Source organism: Leuciscus leuciscus, assembly GCF_965113295.1.
Source record: "Leuciscus leuciscus genome assembly, chromosome: 7".
Classification (NCBI taxonomy): Eukaryota; Metazoa; Chordata; class Actinopteri; order Cypriniformes; family Leuciscidae; genus Leuciscus; species Leuciscus leuciscus.
In genome coordinates this window covers 27,338,161-27,355,225 of record NC_138731.1, presented here as the reverse complement: position 1 = coordinate 27,355,225, position 17,065 = coordinate 27,338,161, and the positions used below count along the sequence as shown (strand labels likewise).

Below are 17,065 nucleotides of genomic sequence, written 5' to 3'. Positions count from 1 at the left end.
GTGTGTACAATAATGAGGGGGAAAAAAAGAACTTAAATGATTTTAGCAAATGGCTGCAATATAACAAAGAGTGTAATATATATATACACACACACACACACACACACACACACACACACACACACACACACACACACACACACACACACACGTATAAATATATATAATTTAGGGTTTCTCTTTGCATTTCTTAACCTTTTTGACTCAAAGGCTCCCAATATTGGCTAAGATATTTTGATAAAATAAGAGTGTTGATGTATTAAATTAACTATGATTCAGTTTGTGATTCCATGACATTTGGTTTGTGATAACCAAACCAGCTTCTGAACCGATGATACAATATTCACATCACGTCTGTAAATATACAATATATATTTCATTGAGTATCTGTGTATGTCTGGACTGTATGTCATAATCTGAGTGTGGGTTGTGTCACGAAGGCTTTTATGATATGACTGGCACCTGTGGATTCCTAATCAGCAAGGTGGAGCAGCAGCTGCTGGGAATCAGAAGGCATGTGTGGGTGGCATTTTCTTTCAAAATTAAATAACCTTAAGGTGAATTTTTTTAATACATTCATGTCATTTACTGGCCCAAAAAACATGCACACGTACCAACACACACCTACACACAGAAACACACACGTACACAGTGATTTAATTCAATTACAGAACACTTTGTAAACAGTTTAGTCTTCATGCTGGAGGGCTTCATCCAACCCAGAACTAACTACTACGCCCACCTAGAATATGAGTATCAATCCTCAAGGGCTAGAGTTATATTTGAGAGAGAGAGAGAGAGAGAGAGAGAGAGGAGAGGAGAGAGAGAGAGAGAGAGGAGAGAGAGAGGAGAGAGGAGAGAGAGAGAGAGAGAGAGAGAGAGAGAGAGAGAGAGAGAGAGAGAGAGAGAGAGAGAGAGAGAGAGAGAGAGAGAGAGAGAGAGAGAGAGAGAGAGAGAGAGAGAGAGAGAGAGAGAGAGAGAGAGAGAGAGAGAGAGAGAGAGAGAGAGAGAGAGAGAGAGAGAGAGAGAGAGATGGGAAAGTCAGGCTCAATACAAAGTTCTTTGAACTTTAAGCATGAAATGCCAACTGTCACAGTTGCTCAAAAATGAGAGTGTGAAAAAGAGAGAGAAATCTGCCATAAGAGGCACGAGTAAAGAATGAACCCTGCTTGACAATCCTTTCATGTATTTTCTGGGGTTCTCCTAAACCCTCTTTTGAGCTGATGCTAAATTATTCACATATGTCACATCATGCCTGTAATCCTATTAATGAATCACCTCCGTGATACATGGGAGACTCATTAAAAGAGAGCAGGACCGAATCAAGAAGCAAAGGCGAAAAATATTTCTGAAATTAAAATGCCAATATCACCATACGTTATGGCCATATACAAACAAAACCCCTCTGTTTTTTTGTTTTTTTTTCTCTTTTTCTCTCCCCTTTCCTTTTCTTAGCTTGTGTTAAATTGCTTTTAGACTGACAGGTAGTAGATGAAATGATCTCAGATGCCTCAGATCCAGCCAGAAATTGGCACTAAAACTCAGCTCAGTTGAGCTTTTCACCGACCGACCAAGTGATGATTTCAAGAGCTCACAATGTCTGCTTCCTTTTGACTATGGATGCCTGACCTTCGTAGCTTCTTTTAAAAAAAAACAGTTGATAGCTTCATCTCCCTGATGGGATCAACCATTCGATTCACATGTATTTTTCACACATAAGCAAGTGTGACACTTTACTATTACCCATAATACGGTCTAGGCACATAAATATGTTGATGTTCATAATAGCTGAAGACAATCAGAGATGCAGGGCTTTGTGACCTACTGCAGTTCTGGCTACTTAAAGATATCTTAAGATGTATTATGTGTTTCTCATACTGTTGGTGATATATCTAAATTCATTTTCTAATAGCAAACCGCCATGTGTGACACACTTTGTCCAGGGTGTATGCAGGAACCCACAGCGGTAATGTTTTCACAGCTTTTCTGACCTTCTACTTTCTCTGCTAGAACACAGTTTCTGAAGTACTTAATTGGTTTTTGCAGCTGTAATCTAAACTGCACCATAAAAGCATCATAATTCAAGCACATTGTTAAAATCAAAGATCTGCTGAAGATTTATGTGCAGTCAAGACCACTTGGCCAATTTCTGCAGCTTCGTATTTCTTTGAGAGTGCCAAGAAAATAACATGCTTTCAGTTTCAAAAACAGAGCATTTGGAAATTGCTGGAGTGCAGGCCATCGCTCAGTGTGAAATAAATCTATTGAAATGATAAAGGTCCCTTGCCGGTTCTGATCTTCACAGTTTCCTCGGGTCCTTTCCCCCCCCGGTTGTATTCTTATCCTCAGGTGATCAGTAAAGGATTAGGGCAGGGAGAGATACAAGAGGATGGGGGTATAATTTCAGGTAATTTGCATCTTAATGATGCTTTAATTTTCCTTGTATTAAAAGTGAATGTTCCAAAACAGATAATAAATTACATTTCAAATTAAGAAAAAAAAAAAAAAGAAAAAAGAAATAGCAACTATAAATAAATAAATGGTAAAATAAATAAATAGAATGAAACATTTAATTCATTAATTTAATTTGACAAAAAGCAATAAAATCTAAATAATTAAAAATAAATAAAACTGCATAGCTGTTTTGATGTGTGTTAAATAGGATCAATAAATTAATAGGATTACGAATAAATAAAAATGAGTGCTGTCATAAAAGTTTGTTTACATAATATATGTGTGTGTGTGTATATATATATTATTATATATATATTATTATATATATATTATATGTCTGTGTGTGTATACCACACATATTTATACATATATATATAATTAGATTTATATATATTATATATATATATATATATATAATATGTGTGTGTGTACACAGATACGCACGCACACACACAGACATATATATATTATATATATATATATATATATATATATATATATATATATTATACACACAGTATACCCGGATGATGCAATAAAATAATGGAAAAAACGAAATGTGGAATGTTGAAAGTATAGTTGTCTCCCAAATGATATATTAAACATTATGCACATATTAGTGCGCGTGCACATGAAGGGGGGTGTGGGGAGAGGAGGAGGAGAGAGAAGCATGAAGACAGAAGTTAGCTAGAGGAAAGATGTCCTAGCTAATGACGACGACTAATTATATTCTTATGAATTTTTATATGGCCGACACACGACCAAAGAGACGACTTTCCGATGAACAAATAGCAAAGAATGGGGAAAAGGAGAAGGAACGCGCAAAGTCTCGAATTTACATCGGAAAAGGCTTCGACTCGTTCATGACTGTTTCAGGAAGCACGGAGAGGGGGGGAGAGGGAGGAGAGGGGGGAGAGGGGAGGGGACGGGATGAGGAGGAGGGAGGGTCGAGCTATAGCCTCCGTTTTGTTTGACAATACTTTGTGACGTCACCCAACATCGCTTAGAGCACCTTTAAGTAACATAAACAAAGATTAATACAAACAGTAACAAATGTATTGCTCATTGTTATAGGTAATGTATTTACTAATGTTATCTAATGGGACCTTATTGTAAAGTGTTACCAGGTTATTTTGTCATCCAGCATCAGAGGAAAACTTGGCAGTTGAGTCATTGCGCTCTTTCTGTTCAATAAGTGCACTTTGTCTTTTTGAAATTTTCAGCGTCAAACATACAACTCACACTATTTGTACACTTTTTTTTTGTTTGTTTTTTGCATTGAATAGTTTATAAGTATATGTGAGGGGTGCTGTATGTCTCTGAAGGTATCACCAGTAGGTACCGAATAATTTGGAAACATTAGCACTGGGTGGATTGATGATTATTAAAGGATTAATGTTGTTACCAGATAAGGCAAAATACTTTTGGAGTTTTTATTAGGAAACCAATAAAAAAGAAATGTTGAAGGTAAAATGCCTTTACAGATGGCTGATGGAGAGAGACTGATTGTGTTCTTCCTGTTCTTCAGTACAATGTGTTTCTGCAGTTAAATTAAGTAAGCATTCCGTTCCATGCTCTGGTAATTGTCTGGACAGCCTACAATTTGACTTTAATGTATTTTAGCTGTATGTGGTCATTACTGTTTATTTAGTTTTAGAAAGGACGTGCTTATTGGTTTGAGATGCTCAAAGTGACACGTTTCCATGGAGTCTGTCATTTCATCCTGAACACATTTATGCAGTGCAGTGGAAGCAGGCACTGAATCATGCCGAGTGTTTTGTAAATGATGGCAGTACTTAAGGTGAAAGAGAAATCGGTTGAAGGACACTAAAATAATAAAGTTCATTAATGGTCTATAAGGATAAGCGATGGCAAGGGCATATGGTGACAAATAATTTGATTTCATAGGAAATTAGATAATGTCATATGAAGGACAAATTACGATTTTAGTAGAGCCACACAAAAACATTGTAACTGATGTAGAACAGTATGTCGTCTGTATATTACGCTGTTAGGCAGGGCACTGATGTATCATGTGCAGCTTCACATCCACTAAATGAACAAGTGTCCAAAACAATCTAAAAATCCACTTGTTCATATGCTCCAGGGTACAACACAACCATCAAGTCTTAATTTAATCTTGACTAATATACATCATGAGAAGTTTATACTTTGTATTATATCATAATTAACAAGGCACAAACATGTCCAGTAAGCTTTCAATGTCAAGTGTTCACATTTATTAACACTTTCAGACCATTAGTTTAGGCTACACATTAAGATAAACACTGATTAATTATCATGTTTACTTTACATTTCTAGATAGATAGATAGATAGATAGATAGATAGATAGATAGATAGATAGATAGATAGATGCTTGGCTCGCTGTTTTCTTGTCACCTTCCCGTTTTACTTTTTGAGCTGACGACTCCTCGGGTCACGTGGCCTTAGAAAACATTCGGACATCCTACTCAGTTTGTCAGGTGATTATCTACAAGGCCAGCATCATATATTTCGCCAGTAAAAATATGTTGTACAAATTATTATCCATTTCGGTACTTATTGATTACTAAAATATATTCCACCTTTAGGCCAATATTTAATTAATTCTTACTTTTGGACAAAAAAACATCCTATTTCCAAGATCACAATTATGTAGTACAAAGTGTTCATGAGCTGCAAATATAAAGTTTGGAAATGTCATTTCTTGGGAGCACACTACGGAAGGACATTAAACAAACATATCTCTCGAGCGCCCCTGTATGACCAAAACGTAGAAGCACAGACCAAAAACGTAAGGGGCGTGATTTTACGTCTTACGCTAACCCTGACGTCACACTGGACTCTGAATCCTTTAGCTGCAGAGGTAAGTGCTACAAAATAATATCCAGGCCATTATCCTGTATGAAGAGGACTGTTACACGGGAGCTAAATAAAACTTACATTTCTTCAGCGTATGCTTTGGCATTCTTTCAAGCGTACCGAGGCGCTTCTTTGGGTCGTTTTCTGCAGATCCCGTAAGCAGTGCTGTGAGTTTGGCAGGCCAGTTACTGTAGTGCGCATGCGCAAACTCCATGAGTCTGGAGCGTTAAACATGAATTAACTGTTCAACGAAATTATTGGATAAGCTAAGCTTCAAATGGTGTCCAGATACATGAAAAGTGATCGAAAGTGATCACCCTTTATGTATTGAAGTCATATCATGAAGTAGTTTGTACATATGTTTGCATGCGAGTGCAAAGTGAGTCTATATGAAATGTGATCTTTCATAACTCGAACTCTGATTTTTCTCAACTCAGTAAACGGCGCAATGGCACTGACGCAAGTTTCTTCTAATAAGTGCAGTGATGGATATCAAAAAGTGTTCGAGCATGACAGGTGAGAGACTGTAGGTTTCATCAAAACCCCCGAATGAAACATACCTTACTGATCTTATCATCAACTCTATTTCCAGCTCTGAGTTGAAATGTAAAATGAAGTTCGCCATTTACCTTCCTCCCAAGGCTGAGAGCTCCAAATGCCCAGTGCTTTACTGGCTTTCAGGTACTTGAATTCATTCTGATTCTCTTCTCTAGGCCAGTTTGAGTGAATGAGCTTAACTATTTCTTACTGCATACTGTAGTATACTATATTGTTGCCTTTAAGTACGTTTACATTTATGCTTTTAGCAGACACTTTTATCCAAAGTGACTTACAAAAGAGGAACAAATCAGTCAAAGAGCCAACAATAATTGTAATATATCAGTAATGTAGGCTACTAAAAATGTATTTCACCATACACTGTTTTCTAGGTTTGACATGCACAGAGCAAAACTTCATCACTAAAGCAGGGAGCCAGCAGGCGGCTTCTGAACATGGGATCATCATCGTAGCTCCAGACACCAGTCCACGTAAACATCTCAACATTTGTTATACACCACCACTACAGTTTCAAGTCCTGCTTATCCATCTCTGGAGACATTACACCCTATAATTATGATTTCTGCTTGGCCAAATCCTAGAGATACATGGACCGACACATATTAATTATGGAAACAGGTGGATTGTGGGGCAGAACATTACTGCAACATATAGATAAAAAGAGTATCCCCTGAGGATCAAATAGCATTGTGACTTCCCAGTTTAGGTCAGGGTTTAGAGTTTCCCACCAGACAGTCACTCCACTGCTTGGAGAAATTCCAGTTAAAGCATAAATCAAATGTAAACTAATATTATGGCATTTAAGTCTGCACTGTTGCAGTAAGAAAGTGAAAAACCTCTGGCTATTGTTATTTTGTTGTCAGAAATATTCGAGTCAACCAACACTAAAATGTCCTCATTTACACTTAAGCCCATGCTCAGAAAATGAGATGATTTTGCTCTCGTCAGGTGGCTGCAACATTGAAGGAGAGGAAGAGAGCTGGGACTTCGGGACAGGTGCAGGATTCTACGTCAATGCCACCCAGGAGCCCTGGAAGACCAACTACCGCATGTACTCGTATGTCACCGAGGAGGTGTGTACTTTAGCTCTGTTCCCAAAACCTAGTTAGTCACTAGGAAAACAAAGTTATACTCTGATGACTGTCACAGTTGAAAATTTAAACAATGACACTTTAAACATTGGATCTCGTCTTCATCACATTTCTCTTGTTCTCAGCTCCCACGACTGATTAATTCTAACTTCCCTGCTGATCCGGATAAAATGTCCATCTCTGGTCACTCCATGGGGGGCCATGGAGCTCTCATTTGTGCACTTAAGAATCCTGGGAAATATAAGGCATATTTCATATTATATGCACTGCTTTCATCATTTAGTTATTTGAAGTTCAGATAGTCTATACATTTAATTTTTTTTAATTTAATTTCTTGTGCATTTGCCTGTTTCAGTCAGTGTCAGCATTTGCACCCATCTGTAACCCCATACAATGTGCATGGGGACAGAAAGCTTTCTCTGGCTATCTTGGATCTGACAAGTCCACCTGGGAGGTAAGAGATGATCATATGTGTGGAAATAAAAAATACAGTAAAAACAGTAAAATTATGAAATAATAATCAGTGCATCATATTTTTTTCTTATTTAACATAGTTTTACCGTAGCACACTGCATTGTAAAAGTGCAACATTGCTTTATTTGTCTTCCTCTGTCTGTCATTTCCACAGCTGTATGATGCAACAGTATTGGCTGAATCATATTCCGGTCCTGAGCTTGATATTCTGATTGATCAAGGCCGTGATGACCAGTTCTTGTCTTCCAGTCAGCTGCTTCCTGACAATCTGATCGCTGCCTGTTCCAAGAAGAAAATTCCTGTAGTTTTCCGCCTTCAGCAGGTCAGTACTGAACCCACCGTGATGAATGAGAGGAATGGCATGTTGGGAAATCTGATTGATTATCCAGTACCTGGGCTTTTTGTGCTGATAGCCACACATGCCAAAATGGACACATACCAAGAACTGTAAAATGCTAGAATTCATGTGAATTTTTCACTGAAGTTATTACTGTATGCTGATAATATGATTTGTAAGGACAATTTTTGGACCACATGGTGGTAGGACAGGTCTTTGTATTTTAAATAAGCCTCAATAATAAATTGAATGCATTGACTTTTGTTATATTTTAAATAAATTCTCCATCAGTACAACTAAATCAACTCTCAGGATTAGATTAACCGTTTAACCCTATACAATGGAATATATATTTTAAGACAAAATCTGCTCTCTTCTGTTCAATCTTGTTTTTCTTTTGCTCTATCAGGGTTATGATCACAGCTACTATTTCATCTTCTCCTTCATCAACGACCATATCAAGCACCATGCCAAATATCTGAATGCCTGAAGCTATGCAACATGATTATGGCAACCAGCTCTCGTGCCTTCCAGATCATTACAAAACATATCTACACACCTGGAAATGACATCAGAACCATGTCTCGACTGGTTCACCATATCTCAAACTACATTGCAACCCTTTGTATTTTCTTATGCATAATTAACAGGGTGATGTTTAACTGTAGAGACATTTCCTTAAATAAAGGCATTTGGTTGTGGTTTTGTATTTGTTGTTCTGCAGTGAATGACTTGAATCGAGTTGTATTAATTACATAAATTCTGCAAATGACTCTGTTGCGCACAATTATTCTACATGTCCTCATTTCACACATAATGCAGGCTAAATGATTCAGACATCTGATTAATGTAGTTTAGCAAATTACATCACCATTATGTCATGTCTACAGTATCCTGAATATTTAAGAAACAAACTAGTCTTTGAAGGTGAAAGTTTTTACTGGTAGAAGTTGGTACAAATAAACCATATTTACAGAGGTTAAGGCAAAAGGTGGAATGACATGCATGCTTTTCCCAAAAACATTACTGTACATGCACCTTAAAGTTCACAGAATTACAAAGGGGTAAAATCCCAAACACTGAAAAGACATGGAAAAATAAGTCCTATTTATAAAAATTAAAGTACAAAAATGTTTAGTACAAGCCTTTTCTCTTTATAATACATTGAAGAAGATGAAAAAAAAAAAAATATCCACATAACATTCAGCAGTTTAAGGTGATTTATCAAACACATTAGTCAAATAAATCAGCTGATATAGTTCCTCCAAATACTGTAATATAAATACCCCGCATAATACTATTTGCCAGTTGCCAAAAAAACAAAAAAAGACAGTCCCAAATACATAAAGTGCAAAACACTGTCATTTCAAAATCAAATCTGCATTTAAATCTAGGGTGTAAAGTAGTTTCACTACGTTTTCTCTGATCCCCTGGTGGGGAATGTTGATATTACAGTAATGATGCACAACTTGCCCACTGTAGCAGAGATTTGGATACTGTACTTTAATGAATCTAAACTAAGGACAGAATTTATCAAAAGATACAGCAGTGAAAATGTGTATAAAATGGAACTATTGTACACTATTGTATGTATTGTATAACATAAAATAAATGCAAATGTTAAAGGCTTACCTCTTGTAAAACTACCACCAAACACCAAAATCTAAGTACTCTCCCTTTCAAATGTCTCTAAAATTACACTTTCTAATCCATATTTCTATTCAATGCATTTTAATCAAATTATGACAGTAGGAAGAATACCATTAGGACTATTAGGATACACCTAATTTTTTTTTTTGGTGTTTAAACTTCTGGCCAGATGTTTTGTTACTAATTACAGTATAATAATGTGAATAAGTTTTGAAATTAGTTAAAACTTGTGAGTTTTTGTTGCCAATTAAAGGGATGATCCTTGTATATGTATTTTATTTGTAATTATTCGCATGAATAAGTCTCTCTGAAGTTATACTGTATATGGAAGTGTTATAATTGCTTTCATATAAGAACTTGAATCATAATAAAGCTGTTTTTTTGCCCTTTTGTTTTTTGTGCTTTAAATGTAAGTAAAATAACCAAATATATTCTTACTAAAATAAGCACATCAAATATAAATGTTCTGTACATTATTCACATTCACACACCAATATCACATTACAAATCCTTCTACAAATACAAAACTCTTATTTTAAAAATATTTTTAAAGGACTGTATAAAACGATTATGTTTGTAAATCAGTTTGATAAGAAAATAATTTTGGCAACTGTCAAATAATCTCCAGTGAGATTCCAGCTTCAAATGTTTTGGTCTGTTTCATGGCTGAATCTATGAGGAGATGAAGCTTTGGACATCAGACTTTCCGTAAGCAAATACGCACAAGTAGAACAAAGTAAAAAAAATAATAATAATGTCCTCAGGCACACAAACCTTACATACAAAAAGTGCAAACATGTGCTCCCGTTCTCTCAATCTCACAAAAGAAACACTCTCCTGAAGATATCAAATGCACACACAAAGAAAGAAAGGTATGTTGCGTTCTTCTGTAAACACACTCAGACATTTTCTTTTAGTGATATAATAACTGACTGACAGGTAAGCAGAGCAGAGACTGTATAAAACTATAGTGAGGCCACACTTCCCCTGAGACAAACATCAATGGCTCCCAAAAAAACAAGTTAAAAAGTGGTTTACAGTTTTTCCTGATTGCCAACACACTATAACTGATTCATATGTCATCATTTCCCAAACCATTCATTCAGTTCTCAAAACAGACACATTTCTCAAACCGTTTAACACATTTCACCTTGTTTCACATTCCAATTTTCTCATTTTACACCGGTTTAACCACGTTCTCATTCATAAAACAAACACATAATATAATTAACTCAAGTGTCACAATGTGAACTTAAATAGCACATTTTATCCATGAGCAAACATGAAGTATAGCAAACCTGATGACAAATCTCAGGATAATATAAATAGGAGCACAGGTGATTGTGCTTTAGAAAAAGCATCCTAACACTGGAGAGAGAGCTGAACGAATCATCTACAGGGGTTTCATACTACGTCTTACACACAGTATAACTTCAGTTATTTTAGTATTATACTGTATGTACAGTAAACTATAGCACATGTTGTACACCCTCAACCTTGTGATTGTCAAATTAATTTGTTGCTATATGGTACTATATTTTTGCAGAACTGAGAGAAGACTGCCTAAGGGAGGTAGAGGAGGTCTTTTGTCAGAAGACCAAGAAACTGCTATAGTACTGTATAATTTAATGACATTTGGCCGAAAGTGCAGAGGATGCAACGGTAATTGACAGTATACTGTGTTGTGTTGCATACCGGATTCATATTCAATTCTTTGGTATTTGGTGCTTTTCATCTACTGTAAGATCACTTTAGTGTAATGCGAATACATTTTTCCTAATGCTCATTGTTGTATTTTACTGTACCTGCACTTTCCTTTATGTTGTATACTGTAATAGACATTTACCTGAAAAATTATTCCCGCATATATATTATTGCCCAGAGGTTTTTGATAAAGTGTTGTAAATTGATCTCACTGCTGTTCTCTAGGCAGGAAAGTAGTCTGTGTATTTGTAATTTTCAGTTTCTGAAGCCAAAGTTTGATTCTAACAAAAGAGAATATTTTGACTAAAATTTGATTTTGACCTGGAAGTTTGAGATTTGTGGAAGTTGGTGTGTAGTTTTGATATGGTCTTTATAGTTGTGAGAATTGTTGAATTGATTGTGTGTTCGCAATCGAGAAAAACTATTTATAAAAAAATCAATAAAAAAATCAATATCAAAACTGGGAGGACGAGTGTTTTAAATCTAGATCACTAAAGGCCCAACACAAATAGCATATAATCTAAACAAACACACACACACACACACACACACACACGCGCGCACTATATATATATATATATATATATATATATATATATATATATATATATATATATATATATATATATATATATATATATATATATATATATATATATATATATATATATATATATAAAAATCAAGAATTGTGCATCTCTCAACTAGCTGCTCAATAAATATGTATATTAAATAAAGGAATTTCATATCTTAAGCTAGTTTTTGAGCTAAATTTGCATACACGACTATGGCCTGGGCAACAGTGATCACATAACAGTACTAAATAAAAAAGTAAAGAAAGTGAGGAAAACATGAGCATATACCTGCAGTTGAGGATCAGCTAAGATAATAAGAATATATGGACAGTGTCCAGGGAATTTCTCAACGATCATCTGGTGGTAGAGGTCCATCCACAGGGAATAGTGTGTGTTTGTGTGTGTGACTCATGTGAAGAGTGTCTGGTTGGTGGAAGTCTCATCCAGCAAAGCTTGGACAGTAATGCCAACTTTGATCAGCCCCTTCTCCTCCAGAATATGATGTGGCAGACATAATTTATCCTGGAGAGAGAGATTCACAAAGAGGACAAATGATGTGCTTAGTCAGAGAGGAAACAGACAGGATCCCCACAGTTATAAGGACATTTTCAGGCATGAAGTTTTTTAATGAGATGTCAAATTATTAAAATCTCAAGTCATGTAATATTCGAAAGTGAATTATCCGTATTTTTTTTAATTTATTTTTTTACATTTAAGCTCAGCTCAAAACATTTAATTGTTATCAAGAGCAATTTCTTCAAATACAAAAAAAAAAAAAATGTACTCCTTGTAATCAAGTAATCACAACAACTGTACATTTGACTGGTCAAAAGGAGTGGAAACCATCAAGAGAAATAAAATGACAAAAAAGCTTAATTAAAACTGAATGCACTCGCCACTAAATGCAGTTAAATAAACTCATAAAGACTCACCTCATTTAGCAGTGATGCCCAATATGATATCAGTTATTCAAACAATCAAAAATGTAAAATATAAAATATTTGCATCTCAGACACTAACGCCTATACACACATACTGTACTGTTCAACGATTTGGGGTCAATAACAGTTTTTTTTTGTGTGCGTTTTGAAAGAAGTCTCTTCTGCTCACCAAGGCTGCATTAATTTGATACAAAATACAGTTAAAACAGTAATATTGTGAAATATTTTTACAAATAATTTAACTTTTTTCTCTTTAAATATATTTTAAAATGTAATTTATTCCTGAGATGGCAAAGCTGAATTTTCAGCATCATTACTCCAGTCTTCAGTGTCACACGATCCTTCAGAAATAATTCTAATATGCTGATTTGCTGCTCAAGAAACATTTCTTATTTTTTATCAAAGTTACACAAACAGTTGTGCTGCTTTATATTTTTGAGGAAATTGTGATAAATTGTTTTCAGGATTCTTTGATCAAAAGAACAGCATTTATTTGAAATAGAATTGATTTGAAATACAAATCTTTTGTTACATTAAAACTGTTTACTGTCACTCAATACATTATTGAGCCCTTGCTAAATACATTCATTTCTTTCAAAAACAACAAAAAAATATTACTGAATCCAAATGTTTGAACATTAACAAGAGCTACAGAAAAACAACCACAAAGCTGAGAAAAACAACCCAAACTGTACATTTATTCCTTTTCATATATAGGATCATAAAAACCAATGCCGTACAAAGTCCATAAGCAGCAGCAGCAGCAGCAGCACTGCACATAATTCAACACTGAGAGGAGTCAAAGAGTCTAGATCTGGACAAACAGAAGCAGCTGATCGGTCAGAACATCCTATGCAGTCTCGTTTAAGCCTTTTACAAACACTTATTGCATTTGGTAGCTTTTTTGAGAAATGAGGAAACAACTGGGAAATTATACCAAACAAAAGTTCCTGAAGAGTCAATTTGCCTTTTATTTTTGTCAAACTGGATGATGAAAGCAGTACCAATTATAACTGATGTGATCGTACAGATAAGGCTCAAAGTGTTATATATTTTGAGGAAATGATGTCAAGAGGCCTCAGTGACATCACTGTCGGCTCATTTGCTAACTGCTCCTTTTAATAATTCCTTTTATCTGTGATGAGATGAACAAGGTCATTCTATTATGTGAGATAAAGATCAGAACCTAAAATAGAATCAGAGGGTCCAATTAGAAGCAAGAGAAACCCTGTGCACGGACCTTCACAGCAGGGAATTACATACAACAGAGATTGCACTTAATTACTGAACTCATACAAATTGTGTTATCTGATATTTCATAATTTAAAAACCCGACTCAGCCCTTTATTACAGATAATTGATAGAATACATAAAGAAAATCTTCATGAAGAGCCCATTATTCCTCATTGTTTGGTTTGGATTAGTCACCTCTCTGTGGAATTATGCATATTACATTAATTACAAAAATTGATTTGGTTCACACCTCTGTGTGTCATTTTGCTTTTCTGATTAACAGGAAATTCAAGAAACGATCCATTAGTCCTATTCGGATCTCTCTCATAAGGAGAAAGAAAATACTATTGATGGAGTTTTGGATAAAATAACACTGTAATCATGTATGACTGCACATGATATTTAATAATTTTCAATAACACATCAACTTGAAAAGATCAGTCCTTAAATGCTGCTTTTAAAAACACTGTTAACCAAAAGTTGCTGCTTTTTACATCCAACAGATTAATTAGCCCTTATGCTAATGATTAATATTTTTAACCTCACCGTACAAGACTTCTGTGCAAAGCAAAGCTATCGTTTTGCTTTAATGACATCTGGGCCTTCACTTACTCAAGTGTCCTCATATTATCGTCTTTAATTGTTTCTTTGAAGCAGACCTTGATTCCGGTTGATACATTGCTGGTCATTGACATGATGCAAAACCTCCATATCCGTTTCTAGTATTTTAGTTTTGTCATGCAGATGCTAGTAACTATACCACTTATATTGTTTATATGTGGATTTTTCAAGAGGACCACAAAAATGTTCAGCGTTATGACTGTTGAAATTCAACTTCACACTTAAAAATAAAGGTTCCAAAAGGGGTTTTTCGCAGTGATGCCATAGAACCATTTTGGGTTCTTTATCAATTTCCATTATCAATTCTTAAAAAAGTATATTTTTTTCGGTGTGAAGAACATTTTATATAATCTAAAGAACCTTTGTCCACCATAAAGAACCTTTTGTGGAATAAAAAAATTCTATGGATGTTCAAGGTTCTTCATGGAACCAATAAAGAACCTTCATTTTTAAGTGTTTCTGCAACAAGATTTAGAGAGACTGAAAGTGAGTGAGAACGTGGCCATATGTCATTCCTTATTAAAGTGCTCTGTGCACCTCCAGAGTAAATGTTTGCAAAAAGTCTGTTTAAAGATGGTTTCCTTAGCATTTTGCAAAGACTAATAAATATTATATTCATCAACTAATAAATAATACTCCCTCAAACATGAAAGCATCAAGTTCCTGTATTAAGGAGCACATGTTGTGTTACAAAAATGTTTTGTGTTATGTATGGTTTCACCATAGCCAAGTTAAGATATAAGTTTTTACAAATAACATTTGCTCCAACTGACAGGAATACATATTTTCCTTCAAAAAACAGGCAGTGTCCATTTTAAGACGTTCAATGTGCTTTCTAAGACAATAAATGATATAATGTGTTATTTGTGTTTTAGTACATGCATGTTATTTAAATTCACTCCAGCTGTAGGCCACAAACAGCATCACCAGACAGAAAACGTGAAGCAGACTTGAGCCAATCAGATCCCATATTTGCCAGGAAGGAGGTGGAGTCTGAGTGGACTCGGGGATAAGCTTCTTGACCTCTGTCTCTTTCTCCCTGCCACTCTCCACCTTTCCTTCCTTCTGCCTTGTTCCTGTGCTCTCCAACATGAGCAAGGCCGCGACCACGGCCCAGAGTGGACGCAGGTTACACTGCAGAACGTCATAAGCCGAACAGAGAGAGGACTGAGAGAGATTCAAAACATAGAGGGGATGACAAAGAGAACCAGGAAGAGGAAGAATTGAAGAGAATAGAGTAAGAATGAAGTATAGATGGAGGGAGAAACAAAGGGAAAATAAAACCAAATAAGAGGGAAAATGAGAAGAGGAGAGATCATTCGTTCGGCACCAGAGAAAGATAAGGAAGGTGATTAGACAGTGATAAAGGTCAAAGGTAAAATGCTTTGAGCTCAATAAACGGTAAGAATTCTGGATCATTCTCAGGAAACAGTGCCATATGTGTAAAAAAATGCGTGTTCAACTTATTTTAATTAACAAGATACTGGACTAAATCACATAGTTTGATACATTTCACTCGATTTAGTGTGTACTACTAAAGACAGTTTGAAATATTGTAAAAAATGAGAGTTTTTCATCAAAATTAATCTCGTTCATCTCCATTACATAGTTATAAACAGTGTTCTGTTCAACCTCTTTCACTGTGACATTTTACCTCTTTATAAATTACTTCATTTGTCTGACCTATTTAAAGAAATTACATCATAATTTTAGTTTTTGTTGACCACACGGTTCAAACAAAGGTATATATTACAGTATTTCACGTATTTCTATTTGTTGATTCAGATGTTTATAGAAACGAAAATGGTGATTTATTTTAATTTTTTATAATTCTTGGCACAAAGGGCAAGAACATTGATTCAATAATGTGGTGTGGTGCAAATACATTTGTTTTTCTTCAGAAATCATTCTAATATGCTGATTTGGTGCTCAAGAATTTTTTTTTTTTATTATTATCAAAGTTGAAAACTGTTGTGTTGCTTACATTTTAAAAAAATGTATATAAATGACTGTCACTTTTAAACCATTTAATGTGTCTTTTCTGAATAAGTATTAATTTCTTTAAAAAATAAAATCATACTGACACCAAACTTTTGAACAATAGTGTATATAATAATGTTTGAAAGTGTATAAATTACAAACTTTCTGTGACCATAAAAAAAAAAAAAAAAAAATTGTATCCTGAATAATATAAATGTGAAATATGAGGGAAAAATAAAGTATGGCTTTTTTCTTCCTAAATCATTTTTAACCTTGTAAAATAAAGTAGGACAAAATCCTTAAATTTTCAAGCACAAATGGCACCATTTCCCGAGAAGGACTCTCTTACTGCCTTCTGAAAAAGAGTTTTCCGAGAGAGATGTTGAACGCTATAAGTCATTGTCTCTGTTTCAGAGGGCAGCTGTGGCTGGGACAGATGCTGTTAGCATGGTGGTTAGCAGAGCATGTGAAGTAGTGAGCGTATGCAAGGCACAAGTCAAGCTACAGCGTTAAAAACTGTACAAAGCAAGAGAGCTGCAAAAGCCAGTAAAGAGCAGAGCAGGTCAAGCTACACTAGTGCGTAA

At 35.1% G+C, this 17,065-nt stretch overlaps 2 protein-coding genes across 10 annotated transcripts in view; one reads left to right on the top strand and one right to left on the bottom strand.

The window, feature by feature from the left end:
* The first annotated feature begins 5,212 nt into the window (after positions 1 to 5,212).
* esd (esterase D/formylglutathione hydrolase) lies at positions 5,213 to 8,486 on the top strand. 3 transcript variants are annotated; one of them, XM_082175104.1, is made up of 9 exons: positions 5,213 to 5,321; positions 5,755 to 5,833; positions 5,910 to 5,998; positions 6,247 to 6,345; positions 6,824 to 6,948; positions 7,092 to 7,211; positions 7,322 to 7,420; positions 7,595 to 7,762; positions 8,187 to 8,486. In XM_082175104.1, the coding sequence occupies exons 2-9, from the start codon at positions 5,766 to 5,768 to the stop codon at positions 8,265 to 8,267; spliced, it is 849 nt and encodes a 282-aa protein (XP_082031230.1). In that variant the 5' UTR covers positions 5,213 to 5,321; positions 5,755 to 5,765; the 3' UTR covers positions 8,268 to 8,486. The 3 variants fall into 3 exon arrangements, with proteins under 3 accessions (XP_082031230.1, XP_082031229.1, XP_082031228.1); XM_082175103.1 differs by lacking the exon at positions 5,213 to 5,321 and adding an exon at positions 5,333 to 5,472; XM_082175102.1 differs by lacking the exon at positions 5,213 to 5,321 and adding an exon at positions 5,344 to 5,484.
* A 211-nt stretch (positions 8,487 to 8,697) lies between these two features.
* Positions 8,698 to 17,065, bottom strand: part of lrch1 (leucine-rich repeats and calponin homology (CH) domain containing 1) — a 55,064-nt gene continuing 46,696 nt past the window's right edge. For 5 of the 7 annotated variants that reach the window (XM_082175095.1, XM_082175098.1, XM_082175096.1 and 2 more), the window contains one exon: positions 12,408 to 15,668. In XM_082175095.1, the coding sequence (XP_082031221.1) occupies positions 15,387 to 15,668 (282 nt within the window). In that variant the 3' untranslated portion in view covers positions 12,408 to 15,386. Of the gene's footprint in view, positions 12,229 to 12,407; positions 15,669 to 17,065 lie in introns of those variants that run through there. The other 2 variants (XM_082175099.1, XM_082175101.1) reach the window with 1 other exon arrangement.

Bases quoted from the DNA above. Each gene is read 5' to 3' on its own strand.
- esd (XM_082175102.1), top strand. From the start codon at position 5,412: ATGCTTTGGCATTCTTTCAAGCGTACCGAGGCGCTTCTTTGGGTCGTT. The intron at 7,212-7,321 runs GCATATTTCATA...TGCCTGTTTCAG, and splicing joins AGAATCCTGGGAAATATAAG to TCAGTGTCAGCATTTGCACC. The intron at 7,421-7,594 runs GTAAGAGATGAT...TCATTTCCACAG, and splicing joins CTGACAAGTCCACCTGGGAG to CTGTATGATGCAACAGTATT.